Source organism: Mirounga angustirostris, unplaced genomic scaffold, assembly GCF_029215605.1.
Source record: "Mirounga angustirostris isolate CCGP_5_RB_7025 unplaced genomic scaffold, mMirAng1.0.hap1 SCAF_15, whole genome shotgun sequence".
Lineage (NCBI taxonomy): Eukaryota > Metazoa > Chordata > Mammalia > Carnivora > Phocidae > Mirounga > Mirounga angustirostris.
This window is the reverse complement of record NW_026991723.1, coordinates 46,542,766-46,560,872: the sequence shown is the minus strand read 5'-3', so window position 1 is coordinate 46,560,872 and position 18,107 is coordinate 46,542,766. Positions and strand designations below refer to the sequence as shown.

At 43.7% G+C, this 18,107-nt stretch overlaps 1 protein-coding gene across 1 annotated transcript; it reads right to left on the bottom strand.

Moving 5' to 3' along the window:
• Positions 1-12,965: 12,965 nt before the first annotated feature.
• LOC123849361 (interferon alpha-1/2-like) lies at positions 12,966-13,529 on the bottom strand. The gene has a single exon (XM_045881958.1). It carries the CDS (start codon positions 13,527-13,529, stop codon positions 12,966-12,968), a length of 564 nt encoding a protein of 187 aa, XP_045737914.1.
• Between the last annotated feature and the right edge of the window lie 4,578 nt (positions 13,530-18,107).

Here is an 18,107-nt window from a genome sequence, read left to right as displayed (position 1 = left end):
CCGAGGCCACGACCGGCTCAGAGAGGGGTTGGGGGCGTGAAGGGGCAGGGGACACAGTGGGACAATGGGAGGATGGAGGGATGGGGCGAGGGGGGAACAGGGTGACGGGATAGTGGGATGATGGGGCAATAGGAGATGTAGTGATGGGACAGTGGGGCTTTGGGAAGACAGGATGATAGGATGATGGTTCATTGGGGTGATGGGGTGACAGCACCAGGGATGACGAGGAGACCTGAGGACAGGGCACCTGGATGATGGGTCAATGGGGCAACGGGGCGAGGGGGCGAGGGGAACAAATGGACTAAGAGACAATGGGGATTTGGGACAATGGGGCGATGTGAGGAGCGGCTGACAGGACAATGGGGCAATGACAGGAAGGAGTGATGGGACGATGGGGCGATGCGGCGACACCATAACAGAGGATGGGTCTACAGGGCGAAGGCACGGGGGCGATGGGACAATGAGAGATGAGATGAGGGGATAATGGTCGACGGGACGATGTGGCCGCAGGGCAAGGAGAGACCACGACAGGACGCACCTGGACCACAGTGAGGACGCAGTGGACAGAGCCGGTCACCAGCCAGCCTCATCTGCGTCATCGCTGGAAGGAAGTCGTGTGTCCACACCGCACTCCCCTGACTTCTAGGCAAATTTGTGGGCAGGACAGCGGGACAGCCAATGGATTACAAAGGAGGAACCTGGAAACTCTGAGGACGTCCCAGTCAACTTTGTCCACATGACATATTAGCAGATATTAAATGAAAATGTTGAACATAAAATATCAATATTTCTCATTTTGAAAATATTCAAGCTCATAATATTGTAGTCAACTTTTTCAACCAGATTGAAGCTCTATTTTATTTATATCAAAACAACAATTGAATATAGCTTGACTTTTCTACCATTGATAGAAACAACTCAACGATCTGTTGAAGATTACTTCTTTCCTTCTTTTCAGTTGAAAGATTTGTATGTTTAACAGTTTCTTTGGTCTCCCTGACTATTTAGTTACCTTTTTTTTTTAAGATTTTATTTATTTATTTGACAGAGAGAGACACAGCAAGAGAGGGAACACAAGCAGGGGGAGCAGGAGAGGGAGAAGCAGGCTTCCCGCTGAGCAGAGAGCCCAATGTGGGGCTCGATCCCAGGACCCTGGGATCACGACCTGAGCCGAAGACAGACGCTTAATGACTGAGCCACCAAGGTGCTCCTAATTACGTTTTTTTAACTTTTGGAAATTGAAATGCCTTTCATAGGACTTCATCTTGACTATATTGTTGACGAGAAAAGGTAGTGTGCACAAGCATTGAGGACACTTAGTAGATCAGATTGTCTGCACCTGTCCTGCAAACACCACGTCTGTCCCTCAGTGTGTCATTGTCCCCATGTGTCCTTCCAACTGCACTGGCCACTCTGCCACAGACTCTCCTCTGCCTGACCTTTAAATGTTGAGAGTCTGCAGAACTACATTTAGGACATCTTCTCATTGTCCTCTCTACATAGAAGCGACCACATCCACTCCCTTGCCCTCATTCCCAGATGCAATAAAGAATTTCACATGGGAGGCTAGGTCCGAGATGACAGAGGAGTAGGAGACCTAAATTTCGTCTGGTCCCGGGAATTCAGATAGATAGCTATTGAACCATTCTGAACACCTACGAACTCAAAGGAGATTGAAGAAAAGAATAGCAACAATTCTGAACAGAAAAGCGACCACTTTCTGGAAGGTAGGACATGGGGAGAAGTGAATCCGAGGCGATATTCGGGAGGATAGACGGCGGGGAGGGGGCCTCCATCAGCTGCTACTGAAAAGTGATAGAGCAGCAGAGCACAAAATCGGAACTTCTAGAAGTCGGCTCCGCTGAGGGACGTCGCTCCAGTGGCTAAACGGGGGGTGGAACCCTCACTGGGACAGTGTGGTCTCAGGACCCTTGGAGTCACAGAAAGACCGGGGGTGCCTGAGTGCGGCAGAGCTCCCAGGTGTCAGAGCAGGGAAGCTGGCTGCAGAGACGGAGCAGAGGAGCGGGCTCTCAATTCGGGGTTGCCAGAAACCATGATCCGAGGCACAGTGGGGCCACTGCTCTTCCAGCAGGGACCCAACAAACGGCAGATCCGGGGAAACTCCCCTTCCTCCCCTGGGAGGAGTGGCATGGGAGCGCACCACAGGGATCTGCTGGGTTTGGGGACTCCACACGGGGTCATGTGCCAGAGATAGAAATGCTTGGTCACAGGCTGGGTGAGCACAGAGTGCGGCCAGAGACTGGGGAGATGGTAGTGATTGACTTCTTTTCTCTGGGGGCTCACTGAGGAGTGGGGCCCCGAGTTCTCAGCTCCTCTGGGGCAGAGATTGGGAGGCCACCATTTTCACTCTTGTCCTCCAAAGCTGTGCGGAGAGCTCGCAGGGAACAAAAGCTCCCAAGAGCAAACCCGAGCAGATTACTTAGCCCAGACTGGCAGGGGCAGGGCAATTCCACCTCTGGCAAAGACATTTGGGAACCACGGCAACAGGCCCCTCCCCCAGAAGATCAGCAAGAACATCTGGCCAAGACCAAGTTCACCAATCAATGAGAATTGCAAAACTCCAGCACTAGGGAAATACTGCACATAGAATTCATGGCTTTTTTCTCATGATTCTTTAGTCTTTCAAAGGCAATTTTTTTTCATTTTCTTTATTTTTTTCTTTTTCTATTTCAAATTTTTCTTCTTTCCTTTTTCAACCAACTTCTTATCAGTTCCTTTTTTAGAATCTTTTTTAATATTCATTTTTACAGTCATATTCTATCCCTTCATTGTATTTAACCTTATTATTTGTATATACATAAGTTTTTCATTCTTTAAAATTTTGGGATGCAGTTTCTTCTAACAGACCAAAATATCCCCATAATCTAGTGTATGGCTCTGTTCTATTCACCCACCTGATCACATTCTCTTTTTTTTTTTTAATTTTTCTTTCTGTTTTCAACCAACTTATCAATTCCTTTTTTTAATCTTTTTTTAATTTTCATTTTTACAGTCATATTCCATCCTTTCATTATATTTAACCTTATTTTTGTATATACATAACTTTGTCTTTCTTTAAAATTTTGGGATGCACTTTCTTCTAACAGACCAAAATACACCCAAAATCTAGTGGATGGCTCTGTTCTATTCACCAGCCTGATCATATTCTTTTTTTTTTTTTTCCTCTTTTCTCCCTGGTTTAGGGTCTCTCCTGATTTGTTTAGTGTATACTTCTCTGGGGTCGTTGTTACCCTTTTAGTATTTTGTTCTCTCATTCATCTATTCTTCCCTGGATAAAATGACAAAATGGAAAAACTCACCTCAAAAAAAAGAACAAGAGGCAGTACTGACTGCCAGGGACCTAATCAATTCAAACATTAGTAAGGTGTCAGAACTAGAGTTCAGAATAACGATCATAAAGATACTAGCCGGGCTTGAAAAAAAGCATAGAATATACTAGAGAATCCATTTCTGGAGAAATAAAATCTAACCAAGTTGAAATCAAAAAAGGGTATTAATGAGATGCAATAAAAAATGGAGGCTCTAACTGCTAGGATAAATGAGGCAGATGAGAGAATTAGTGATATAGAGGACCAAATGATGGAGAATAAAGAAGCTTAGATAAAGAGAGAGAAACAACTACTGGATCATGAGGGGAGAATTCGAGAGATAAGTGATACCATAAGATAAAACAATATTAGAATAATTGGGATCCCAGAAAAAGAAGAAAGAGAGAGGGGGGCAGAAGGTATATTGGAGCAAATTATAGCAGAGAACTTCCCTAATTTGGTGAAGGAAACAGGCATCAAAATCCAAGAGGCACAGAGAACCCCCTCAAAATAAAAAAAAATACATCAACTCCTCGACATCTAATAGTAAAACTTACAAATCTCAGAGACAGAGAAAATCCTGAAAGCAGCTCAGGAGAAGAGATCTGTAATCTACAATGGTAGAAACATTAATTCGCAGCAGACCTATCCACAGAGGCCTGGCAGGCCAGAAAGGACTGGCATGATATATTCAGGGCACTAAATGAGAAAAATATGCAGCCAAGAATACTTCATCCAGCTAGGCTATCACTGAAAATAGAAGGAGAGATAAAAATCTTCCAGGACAAACAGAAACTAAAAGAATCTGCAATCACCAAACCACCCCTACAAGAAATACTGAAAGGGGTCCTCTAAGCAAAGAGAGAGCCCAAAACTAACATAGACCAGAAAGGAACAGAGACAATCTACATTAACAGTCACCTTACAGGCAATACAATGGCACTAAATTCATATCTTTCAATAGTTACCCTGGACGTAAATGGGCTAAATGCCCCAATCAAAAGACACAGGGTATCAGATTGGATAAAAAAGCAAGACCCATCAATATGCTGTCTGCAAGAGACTCATTTTCTACCCAAAGACACCACCAGATTTAAAGGGACAGGGTGGAAAACCATTTATCATGCCAATGCACATCAAAAGAAAATTGGGGTGGCAATCCTTATATCAGACAAATTAGATTTTAAACCAAAGACTGTAATAATAGATGAGGAAGGACACTATATCATACTTAAAGGGTCTATCCAACAAGAAGATCTAACAATTCTAAATATTTATGCCCCTAACATGGGAGCAGCCAATTATATAAGCCAATTAATAATGAAATCAAAGAATCACATTGACAATAATACAATAATAATAAGGGACTTTAACACCCCTCTCACTGAAATGGACAGATCATCTAAGCAAAAGATCAACAAGGAAATAAAGGGCTTTAAATGACACATTGACCAGACGGACTTCACAGATATACTCAGAACATTCCATCCCAAAGCAACAGAATACACATTCTTCTCTAGTGCCCATGAAACATTCACCAGAATAGATCACATCTTGGGTCACAAATCAGGTCTCAACTGGTACCAAAAGATTGGGATAATTCCCTGCATATTTTCAGACCACAATGCTTTGAAACTAGAACTCAATCACAAGAGGAAAGTCGGAAAGAACTCAAATACATGGAGGCTAAGGAGCATCCTACTAAAGAATGAATGGGTCAACCAGGAAATTAAAGAATTAAAAAAATACATGGAAACCAATGAAAATGAAAACACAGTCTTTGGGATGCAGCAAAGGCGGTCCTAAGAGGTCCTCCTAAGAGGTCCTAAGAAGAGCCTTTCTCAAGAAACAAGAAAGATCTCAAATACTCAACATAACCTTACACCTAAAGGAGCTGGAGAAAGAACAGCAAATAAAACCTAGGGCCAGCAGGAGAAGAGAAATAATAAAGATTAGAGCAGAAATCAATTAAATAGAAACCAAAAGAACAGTAGAACAGATCAGTGAAACTAGGAGCTGATTCTTTGAAAAATTTAATAAAATCAAAATCCTTGAGGAGGGGTGCCTGAGTGGCTCAGTCGGTTAAGCATCTGCCTTTGACTCAGGTCATGATCCCAGGGTCCTGGGATTGAGCAGGGAGCTTGCTTCTCACTCTCCCTCTGCCTGCCGCCCTCTCTCTCTCTCTCTGTCAAATAAATAAATAAAATCTTCAAAAAACAAAAATCCTTGAGGAGAACACAGGCAGCAACCTCTTCGACCTCAGCTGCAGCAACTTCTTCCTAGACACATCACCAAAGGCAAGGGAAGCAAGGGCAAAAATGAACTATTGGGACTTCATCAAGATAAAAAGCTTTTGCACAGCAGAGGAAACAATCAACAAAACCAAAAGACAACCTACAGAATGGGAGAAGATATTTGCAAATGACATATCAGATAAAGGGCTAGTATCCAAAATCTATAAAGAACTTAATCAAACTCAACATCCAAGGAACAAATAATCCAATCAAGCAATGGGCAGAAGCCATGAACAGACATTTCTACAAAGACATCCAAATGGCCAACAGACACATGAAAAAGTGCTCAACATCACTCGGCATCAGGGAAATACAGATCAAAACCACAATGAGATACCACCTCACACCAGTCAGAATGGCTAAAATTAATAAGTCAGATATTGGTGAGGTTGTGGAGAAAGGAGAACCCTCCTCCACTGTTGGTGGGAATGCAAGCTGGTGCAGCCACCCTGGAAAACAGTATGGAGGTTCCTCAAAATGTTGAAAGTAGAGCTACTCTATGAACCAGCAATTGCAGTACTCGGTATTTACCCCAAAGATACAAATGTAGTGATCCAAAGGGGCACATGCACCCCAATGTTTATAGCAGCAATGTCCACAATAGCTGAACTATGGAAAGAGCCCAGATGTCCATCTACAGATGAATGGATAAAGAAGATGTGGTATATATAAAATGGAATACTATGTAGCCATCAAAAAAATGAAATCTTATCAAAAACTAATGATGTAATGTATGGTGATTAACATAACATAATAAAATTTAAAAAATGTAAAAAAAAAAATGAAATCTTGCCATTTGCAATGACATGGATGGAACCTACAGGGTATTATGCTAAGCGAAATAAGTCAATCAGAGAAAGAATTATCATATTATCTCACTGATATGCAGAATTTAAGAAACAAGGCAGAGGATCATAGGGGAAGAGAGAAAAAAAAATGAAATAAGAGGAAACCAGAGAGGGAGACAAACCATAAGAGACTCTTAATCTTAGGAAACAAACTGAGGGTTGCTGGAGGGGAGGGGGGTGGGAGGATGGGGTGGCTGGGTGATGGACACTGGGGAGGGTGTGTGCTATGGTGAGCGCTGTGAACTGTGTAAGACTGATGAATCATGAATCACAGACCTGTATCCCTGAAACAGATAATACATTATATGTTAATTAAAAAAATGACAGGGTGTAAGTTAGGAAAATTCGATGCAGCAACACTGGGGACCAGCAGCTCTGGCAGAGGGGGAGAATGAAGGCTGTACTGAATTACCCCAAGTCAGGACAGTGGCTGCCTCCGCCAGAGGCTCACACAAGACCAACTCCTGGGTCCCCAGGCAGCCCTCAGCATTGCAAGACCAGCCACCTGATTTTTCTTTCATTCAATCCACATGTGCTCAGCTCTGAGAAGAGCCGAGAGGAGTCACACCAACCAGCTCACAAGAGAATGGCGACCAGAACCCCAGCTGCTCACCCTCTGAGGAAGGAGAGGGGATACTCGGCCTGCCTGAGCGCCCTACCTAGCTGATAAATCCACTCAGGCCAGGAAGATTGCTTTGTGAAATTCAATATTAAGACAAAGGGAACTGGATGATCCTAAAAGATTCTGCTCCTCATATGAATAAGAATAATGATGATGATGTTTTATGATAACACCCAAAGCTGATTGCAGGCTAATTCTTCTGAGATCCTTGAAATCATTAACTCAATCCTCTCAATATCCCCATTTGGATTCCACTTATTTATACAGCTGCTTGGAGAAAAATAGAAACCCGGAGGGATGATTTATTCTGAAGGTACCAAAGATCCAAAGTTGAACATGAGGAGTTGTGAGATACTGGCTTGTCTGGAAACACCTGTGAAAAGGGGTGAAGGATAGAAATGGACAGAGGATTTAAGAACCAGGAGAGGCCATGGCATGAAATCAAGAGGGGAGGTGAGGGATCAAGGATTCCAGATTCCACTTCAGATGCAAAGGGCTGTTGTCTGTGGTTGTGGATGGCAACAAGCGGTGTGGTGTGAGTCAAGTGAACTGACTGACTTGAAGTTCTTTTGTCTTTTTCAAAAGACCTGTATCTTTTTTTTTTCCAAGTTTTTATTTAAATTCCAGTTAGTTAATGATGTGGGAAACAAAGGCAAAAGAAAAATTAGATTTCCTTACTACCTATAGCCCACTGACAAGTCCTCCAAACAGGCCAAGTGACATTCCTCTAGGAACTCAGCTACCTCCCTGTTAAGACTTTGCTAAGGGCAAAAGGCAATCTTAGCCCAACCCCCAGGATCCTATAAGTCTATTTTAACAGATAAAATTCCTTTGGAAAATTCCTTTATCTCCACTCCCCAAGACATATGTTGTCCATCATCCCCCAAGCGTATTATGACCCACCGATATACATCTGAAGGGTCTCATGACTGAGTTTCTAAGACCTTTTCTTAACAATACCTGGCCCCCTCAACATCCTAGAAACCTTGTTTCCAAAATACCTGGGAAGTTTGTGATATCCCTAACCCCTTCCCAACTCTAAAGTATATCACTGCCACTCCTCATGACCCCAGTGCAGTTCTCTCTGCCCACAGGTCCTGTCCCTGTGCTTTAATAAAACCACCTTTTTGCACAGAAGACGTCTCAAGAACTCCCTCTTGGCTGTAGGCTCAAGACCACAACATCTTTCCTCCATGAGTTAACATACAGTGTAATATTTGTTTCTGATGTAGAATTTAATGATCCATCACTTACATACAACACCCAGTGCTCATCACTACAAGTGCCCTCTGTAATCTTCATCCCTTCAATGGATCATCCCGGCCACCTCCCCTCCAGTCACCTTCAGTTTGTTCTCTATAGTTAAGAGTCTATTTTCCTGTTTACGACTCTTTCTCTCTCTCTCTCTCTCGTTCTCTCTCTTTTTTTTCCATGTGTTCATCTGTTTTGTTTCTGAAATTCCACATATGAGTGAATGAAATCATATGGCATTTTTCTTTCTCTGACTTATTTTGCTTAGCATAATACTCTCTAGTTCCATGAACTGACTGACTATCGGTTCTAAGTCAAAGTTGACAGACTCCCTTTTAAATACTCAAAGGCAGGAGACTTTTCTGCCAACGAAAGAGAACTTGCAGCTGGTACTGGAGTAACCCTCCTCCTTGCAATACGCTGCAGGCTGCTGTCGCGTCAGCGTCACCCATGCTGGGGACACTGCTGTGGGCCACGTCTGCATAGGAGAACGCTGTGCTCACAGGGTCCACTTGAATCATCTCAGTCTCGGGAAGGATATGGAGAGACAGTTGACTCAGTGCTGCCCATTCCTACTGTTCCAACTCGTGAGGACAAGTCGCTGATCCAGTGGACACTTCCCCATTTCTCTTCTCCATCCAGGTTCCCAAGTTGCTGCTGACCTTCCACACCTTCAAGTTTCCAGATGTGCAGCTGTGGTTTTTTGAGCAAAGGAGCATCCAATGCCCTTGTTAATCAGAACATAGTGATGTAGGAAATGTTGGGGTTCAGAGCTGATGGCCAAGAAAGAATTCTTGAGACATCTTTGGCGCAAAAAGGGGGTTTTATAAAAGCATGGAGACAGGACCCGTGAGCAGAGAGAGCCGCACTGGCGTTGTGAGGAAGTGCTGATTATATGCTTTAGTTGGGGGGAGGTAAAGGTAAAGGGAAGTTTCCAAAAGGACTTTTATATGCCAAGGAAGACTCACAGGATCCTGGAAGCCTAGTATTGTCAAGACAAGTTTGTTTTTCTCTCTAGCAAGGCAGTAACATTAAGACAGTTGGGAGTTCCCTGGAGGAAGTATTTGTCAATGGGCTGGAGGTTATAAGGAAATTGAATTTTATCTACATTTCGTTTTTGCCTTTGTTCCCCACATCAATAGGAATGCCCAAACACTGGCAGAGATGAGCCTCTGTGATTGGATGTAGATGTGTGCACTGGGTTCCCTGTATTTAGTGTATTTCTGTGCAACACTGGATGTCTGGGGGACCTTCAGCTCTGCAGGGCACGAGTCAGCTGGCAGGGACGGTGGAGGGAGGCTGCGTATGTACCTTTGTCCTGAAGCTGCCAAACCTTGGCTGCTTGTGGCCAGTAAACTGCACAGTGATCTCTTGCTGCCCGTCAGTGGGTACCCAGTCACCAAGCCCTTCCATTGCCAACTCACCTGGCAGGTTGACCAGAAGCACCTGCAGATGAAAGTTGGAGGGCAATGCTCACGCCCATCGCCCCTGCTTCTGGCCCTGTGGCTTGGTTCTCCAACACTTTCTAATTATTAACAATCAATAACACTGGCATTGAAACCAAATGTGGCTATAAGGATTTTCAGGACAAGACTTATTCTTTGTCATAGACAGAATAAGGAAACAGGTTTATGACAGCATTAGAATCTCTGGTTGTCAACAAGTAGCCTTTTGTAGCCTGCAGGGACATCCTCAGGAAGAGGTCCCATTTCTGCAGAGATTCCAAGCCTGGCCTCCATCTTGGTCGCCACCGTGGTCACACGTGGCACCAGCGGGCAGTCCTCCTGAAGAAGAGCTTCATTAGTCCACCCTTCAACCTGATCCTGCTTTCTGTTTCCTTTTAGCCACAGCTGCTATTACATCACATTGGATGGAAATCAGAGTGAAGCCTGTCTTGCAAGTGGTTCTACAAAACCTAGAGACGTCATTTCAGTTTTGCTTTCTACTTGCTGTCTTGCAATGTGCTGCTCTTTTATTTTATTGTTATGTTAATCACCATACATTACGTCATTAGTTTTTGATGTAGTGTTCCATGATTCATTGTTTGCATATAACACCCAGTGCTCCATTCAGTACGTGCCCTCTTTAATACCCATCACCAGGCTAACCCATCTCCCCACCCCCCTCCCCTCTAGAACCCTCAGTTTGTTTCCCAGAGTCCATTGTCTCTCATGGTTCATCTCCTGCTCTTTAGGGAAACCTTTAAGCTGAGACCACAACAGAACAGAAAGCCGTTGTGTGAACAGGCTGAGAGGTCAAGAGAGTGAATGCCGAGAGTGCTGTCGGGACTTCTGCCTTAGAGAGGAAGGAAACTGTTAGGACAGGGGAATGTGTCCTAGAATGCAGACGGGGAGGGCAGGGGCGGGTGCCAGAAGGTTAAAGAAATAGCATGTTCTTCTGCACTTCTAACTTGATATTTATTCTCTACTCTCAGATGTTCATACAAGCCACCATTTCATCACTGAATATAAATAAGACCCTTCTTTGAAAGGGGAATGAATTCGTCAGGCTTCTCTAGAATTCTCAGCAGAATTCTGGTTTTGGAGGTTGCCTCCTTTGGAGGTCAGTTACTGAAGTGTAGGACACACAGGACCCAAGATTTTGTAGAAAGAGACAAACAATATTCTCATATATAGCCATCGGAAGAACAATAAGAGAATACATATGATATTTTAAGTGGTTTTGATGTAGCAAAGACATTAGGGTTTGAAGTCAATGGCCAAGAGAGAATTCTTGAGATGTATTTGGTGCAGAAAGGTGGTTTTATTAAAGCAAGGGGACAGGACCCGTGAGCAGAGAGAGCTGCACTAGGGTCATGAGGAGTGGCTGATTATATCCTTTCAAGTTTGGAGAGAGTAAGGATAGTGTAAGTCTCTTAGGAATTCTGGAAGCAAGGTTTCCAGGACTTTGAAGGGGCTAGCTATTGTTGGGGAAAAAATCATTTATTACTATCTAATAAAACCTTAGTCATGAGACCCTTCAGATGTATATTGGTGGGTCATATGCTTAAGGGATGATTGCCAACACTCATCAGCATCCTCTCTTGTTATCCATGTACTGTATGGCCATGAGTCCACTGTCTCCTTTGTGGCTCTTCTCTCCCCTCCCTTTAATGATTGCAGAGCCTTAGAATAAAGTTTATGTCTGTCTCACACTACATAGTCTCCCCACATGAACACCTCTGTTTCTGGCATTCCCTGCTAGATATGGACCTCAGCCATGGCATTTCTTGTCAAATGCAAGATCACCTCTCCCCTGACACTGGACATTTGTGCCTCCATGTCTACCAGTCACCTGTCGAGGGGTCCCCAGCTTTTATGTGTACTTCCTGACCTTCTCCATTCCAGCATCAGGTGAGAGGATTCACTTCCTTCCCTTCTTCATTATAACACTAAGTCTGACAATTGTTTTTAGATTTCTATCCCTACAACAACCAAAGATGTAGACATCAGGACCTGTATTTGTCATGTCCTATAGCCTAAGGACAACGTACAAGTTGTCTTAGAGGAAGTCCGTTGTTACTTCTGATGTTAATATAATATGAGGGGTAAATGCATTCTGCCATCCATTTTTCAATCAAGCTGCACAATTAGACTTAGTGTTACTCTTTAAAAAGAATGCCAGGGGACACCTGGGTGGCTCAGTTGGTTAAGCATCACCTTCGGGTCATGATCCCAGGGTCCTGATATCCAGTCCTGCATCGGGCTCCCTGCTTAGGGGGGAGTCTGCTTTTCCCTCTGCCTGCCGCTCCCCCTGCTTGTGCACTTGCTCTCTCTCTCTCTCTCTCTCAGACAAATATAAATAAAAATCTTAAAAAAAAAAAAAAAAGAATGCCAGTAGTAAAAGTTCAATAAAGAAGGACACCTGGGTGGATCAGTTGATTAAGTGTCTGCCTTTGGATCATGTCATGATCTCGGGGTCATGAGATAGAGTCCCACCTTGGGCTCCCTGCTCAGCAAGGAGTCTGCTCTTCCCTCTCCCTCTTCCCCTCCCCCCTGCTACTACTCTCTGTCTTTCTCTCACCCTCTCTCTCTTTCTCTCTCAAATGAATAAAATCTTTTTTAAAAAGATCAATAAAGTGGGCGCCTGGGTGGCTCAGTTGGTTAAGCGACTGCCTTCGGCTCAGGTCATGATCCTGGAGTCCCGGGATCGAGTCCCGCATCGGGCTCCCTGCTCGGCAGGGAGTCTGCTTCTCCCTCTGACCCTCCTCCCTCTCATGCTCTCTGTCTCTCATTCTCTCTGTCTCAAATAAATAAATAAAATCTTTAAAAAAAAAAAAAAGATCAATAAAGAAAAAAATTATAAACTGATTAAATATTAAATATTTATTATATTTATATTTATTATATTCTGCAACATTAGGGGCAAATAATAAGATATAAAAATCTGAATCTTATAAATATTTACATAAATAAATATTTAATAGATAAATAGACATCACCATGGTCATCTGTAAGCAACTATGCTTGTAGATAGAGTTGACATGTCCCTTAATACTTCTGGAAACACCTGACAAATTGATTCTGTCATGTCCCCAGGAAGGCAGAAATGAGTCTTTGACACGGCAGAACAAGGGAAACTGTGATAGTCAGAGGGAATCATTTCCATGTTGAACCGGGTCTCACTTCTTGCTCCTTAATCTTTTTTGCAAGGTTGTTGATGAATACAAGGCTTTCATGATTTCCGCTCTGACAATCTCCCAGGCACAAGGGCTGTATTGCTTCTCTTGCAGATAGAGGGAGATTCTTTGGAAGTAGTTCCTCAGGATGGAGTCCACATTCATGAGGGGAGTCTCTGCCCCCTCCGCCTTCTGCATGGGACAGGCGTCCAGGTCGGTGAGCTGCTCAGAAAGTCCGGAGCAGAATTCCTCTAGGAGGGTCTCATTCCAAGCAGCAGATGAGGCCTCTGTGCAGAAGAGGTGGAAGATCTTCTGGTTCATCACATGGACGACAGAGAGGGCTTGAGCCTTCTGCAACAGCTTGCCATCGAGCACCGCCTTGGGGAAGGCAAAGGCACTTGTGTACTTGTCACAAGAGCTAGCAGACATTCTCCTCATTTGTCCCAGGAGCGTCAAGGCCCTCCAGGCGAACAGGCCATGGCTCTGAGGCAGGTCACATCCCAGGGAGCAGAGGGAGCTGCAGCTGAGCACCACCAGGGCCACCAGGAAGGAAAAGGGCAGGGCCATTGGGGATCCTGCAGATGCTGCTGGCCTGGCTGGGGTGGGCAAGTCTGGGAACCGTGGCTCTAGGTTCTCTGAACATCTTCCCTTGTGTGTGTGGCTTAAGTACGGGACATGGGAGTTTTCAATTTCTGAACGTTTCCCTTACTTTCTACTTCTCTTTTTGCTTTCCTTTCTGCACTTTCTCCTTGGATTTAGAGCATTGGTTTCTCAACCATTTCCTTTTCTTATTGTCCCCTTCCTTCAGACTCCTTCAGAGTCTTTTGAATATTTATGTAATTGAACCTTCCAAGAAAATTCAGTTGCGGGGATCTACAGTATATAGAGAGTATGGGTACTTATGTACAGTGTATATGTATACATATATAGTTGTATTTATGTCTCTGCTTTATAGACAAAAAAGAAAGTGTACATTTTACTCTGTTTATTCAATTCAGGGTTAAAAAAGAGTAAAAAAAATTTTTTTTAGAGTTTTATTGGTTTATTTTAGAAAGAGAGACAGAGGGAGTGCTAGTGAGCCTGTGACGGGCAAAGATGAGAATCTTGAAGCAGACTCCCTGTGGAGTGGGAAGTTCAATGGAGGGCTTGATGCCTGGGTGGACCCCAGGACCCATGAGATCATGACCTGAGCTGAAAACAAGAGCCAGACGCTTAACCACTTAACCGACTGAGCCACCCAGGTGACCCAAATGAATAAAAATTTTAAGCTGAAAGTAAAATTTTAAAGCTATTGCTCCTTCACTGGATGACTAAATTTGATTAGCAACTTCTAATTTTTTCTTATACAAATTGAAATATATAAAATACATATGCAAAATAACAATTTCTAGAAAGACATAATAATGATATCAATGTATTAAAAATTTAGAATCATTCCAAATTGCTAACAGCCAATGACAAATTAAATCATTTATTGGACATTTGTTTTTAGTGAACTGTATTTACGTGGCCTCAATGAGAAAATAATTTTTAACTTCACTGGCTGCTTGATCATCATCAAGGTATTCTATTCTCAAAATATTTTTTCTATTTAGCACTAGATAGAATTACTGACATGTTGAATAAGTTTTGCAGAATTAAATCATAAAGTATTATCTATTTGTATTTATTTCCAAAGCCTGCACCACAACAAGGCTCACACATCAGCAATGCCAACCACATAGCCAATGGCAGCTCACAAGTGAGCAAAGATCACCTCTCCGGGTAAGACATCGATTTCCAGGAAATGATGGAGAAAAGTTCTCCAATCCCAGATTATTCCTGTTATTCCTAGGTGGAGCACTATCTTGCATGCATTTCGTGTATCTTCCACAAATTCCATGTCCATGCTTCTTGTGTGATACCGAAGAAAACCCATTGACAGACAAAAAATACTGAGGATAAGGTTTTGTGAGACCGCTCCAAGGCTGAGCTTTGGCATACCACACACCTTGGAATATTGAAGACTTGTTCCCAACCCTAAGAACTACTTGGTACATTGTTGGAAGCAACTGTAACAACTGTTCCGTCTGGTGCGGGGTTGCTGGTGATGGGAGAGGTTGTAGAGCTACAGAGCAGGGAGGATGGGAAAAAACTCAGGACCTTCTACTCACTTTTACTATGAACATAACTGTTCTTTTTAAAAAAGTATATTTTTCTAAAAGTTCCTAAAAAGCCAGGGAAATGGGCTTATTCCACTCGCAGAGTCAGTTCACTCCAGGAAAGAGCCATTTTTTGCCCCGGAGGAAGCTCTCGCACTAGGGACAGACTTCTACACACAAGACAAGCCCAGTCTCCAGACTTGGTCACTGTCTAGCTCACCTTGCCCACTTGCTGGCAGCCCCCCCTCCCCCGGAGAGACTGTGACGGGCCACTGAACAGTGGAGAAACCCTCCACTCCTGTTTCCCTTTTGCTACAGCCACTGTTACATCACTGCAGCGGGGACATTCCCTCGGGGCCAGAACTAGTCACCAGGAGAAAGGAAGAGAGTTTCAAAAAAAAAGTAGAAACTTCAAACAACATTTGCTCTTCCTTGGTGGCCTTGTAATAGGAAGTAAAATGGCCAGAGAGAAGCCACAAAGGAAAAGGAAGCCACTGTATGAATGGGCAGGAATGCTCCTGAGGAGGGAAGGAGGAGGGCAGAGCTCACTGGGGGTTTCTACCCTGGGGGAGAGGGAAACACTATGATTTGGGAGTGAAAGGATGGGGTCTGGGGAAGCAGGGAGGAAGGGGAAATGTGCTCTAACAGAATGTCTAGAGTATGTGTATGTCCGTACAGTGTATATGGATACATACGATATTATTGTGTCTATAATTACATTCCATTCATGGGCCACCTGTTCCCGGTTGGGTGTTTTAGAGGATCAGCAGTTTGCAGTCAGTTAGAGAGAGAAGACTAGGAGAAGATCACCTTTCGCTTAGAGACGTCTATGAAAAAAATAATAGTCACCGTCTGTTAAACTCTCACTCGTGGAAGATACTAGATACATTTAAATGTGCTATTCCGTTATTACAACAACTCTAGGAATATTTCCACCCCACTTCACATTTGGGAAAACTGAACTTCAGAGAGCTCAAGTGAGTTTCTCAGGATCAAACAAGTAGATCGAAAGCAGAAGCTAGAAGCTGTGGGTAGTCCTATAGCCCATGTGATAAATTCCTACCAAAGGTTCATCTTGGGAAATTCTAAAGCCTCTCTTCTTCCAAACTTTCTGGAGATCATTCTTCCCTGGCAGTGTGTTCCCTGCACTGGCTGCCCCATCTCTGTGCCCTTTGCAGGCTCCCCTTCGCTTTATCAGCCTTAGAAGTTAAAGGTGCTCCGAATCTTTAGGGGCATCTTCTCATTCCAAACTCCACTGAGACAGAAGGACTTTCAAATACCGTGCCTTGATTTCCAAAAATACAACAAACACTTGAGATTTAATATTTCCAGGACGTGAATTGTTGGAGATTCCAGATTCACCTATGCATCTACCGGTGGGAAGTCAGCTTTCCCCTCTTCTTGACATCCCTCCTACAAGTTCCCGGTGACAGAATCCCTTGTCCTCTACCTCTCATTGGACCATGAAACATAACTGGAATTCATTGAGCATGATGGCTGTTTTTATATCTCTTTCTGTTCCAAATGGAAAGATCCCAAAGAATAGGCTTTCAAACTCCTTTTTTCACCTCCATATTCTTGGAACTACAACACCCTAACTTAGAAATAGGCAGTTTTGGGGCGCCTGGGTGGCTCAGTCGTTAAGCGTCTGCCTTCAGCTCAGGTCATAATCCCAGGGTCCTGGGATCGAGTCCCACATCGGGCTCCCTGCTCAGCAGGAAGCCTGCTTCTCCCTCTCCCACTCCCCCTGCTTGTGTTCCTGCTCTCGCTCTCTCTCTGTCAAATAAATAAATAAAATCTTTAAAAAAAAAAAGAAAAGAAAAAGAAATAGGCAGTTTTTTTGTTTTTGTTTTGTTTTGTTTTGTTTTAAGATTTTACTTCTTTATTTGACAGAGAGAGACCAGGAGAGAGGGAACACAAGCAGGGGGAGTGGGAGAGCGAGAAGCAGGCTTCCCGTCGAGCAGGAAGCCCCATGCGGGGCTCCATCCCAGGACCCTGGGATCATGACCTGAGTCGAAGGCAGACGCTCAATGACTGAGCCACCCAGGCGCCCTAGAAATATGCAGTTTTGAAATATAACTGACGGCTAAAACTGAATGAGTAGGTTGAGTTCACCATGGATTCCTCACTATGGGTTGCACATTCAGGCTATTTCTTTTTTTAAGAATAAAGAAATCCAAATGTCTTCTACGGAAGAATTTCATAAAATAAAGAGGAAAATAATTTGATAAAAGTTAAAGGTGGAGAGGTGCCTGGGTGGCTCAGCCGGTTAAGGATCTGCCTTCTGCTCAGATCGTGATCTCAGGATCCTGGAATGGAGTCCTGCATTGGGCTCCCTGCTTTGCGGGGAACCAGCTTCTCCCTCTGCCTGCCGCTCCCCCTGCTTGTGCGCTCTCTCTCTCTCTGTCAAATAAATAAATAAAATCTTTAAAAAGAAAGAAAGAAAGAATAAGAAGGTGGACACAGTTTGTTATCTGAACATATTATCAAGGGGTCATAATATTATATGAACAAAATTATTTTATTTTTTAAACTACCTTAGATGTGCTACATAGTGCGGCCTAGATAAAGGCAAAGAAAGCATATTGAATACATTGACCCCCCAGCATAGTCATCATCGTTAAATTGAATTCCTGGTCTGATAATTCCAAAATCTCTAGTATACCTGAGTCTAGTTCCGTCATAGGCTCAGTCTCTCAAACTGTGTTTTTCACCTTTTTGTATGACGTGTCCGTTTTTGTGCACAGATGAACAGGATGTAGCGGGTAAAAGGAACTGCTGAAGATTGGCCTTTACGGTGAGGCTTTGTGTTTCTCTTGCTAGCACTTGGGCTGAGCTTACTGTTCGTGGCAGCCACAGCTGTCCGAGACTAAATTCCTCAGGTGTCCCTGCAGGTGTCTTCCCTAGGGACTTCCTCAGTAATGTCTGACACTTACCGTCCTTTTCAGTGGTAATCCCACTACCAGATGGGAATGCTGTTGATGTGCTGGTAGGTCTGGGGGAA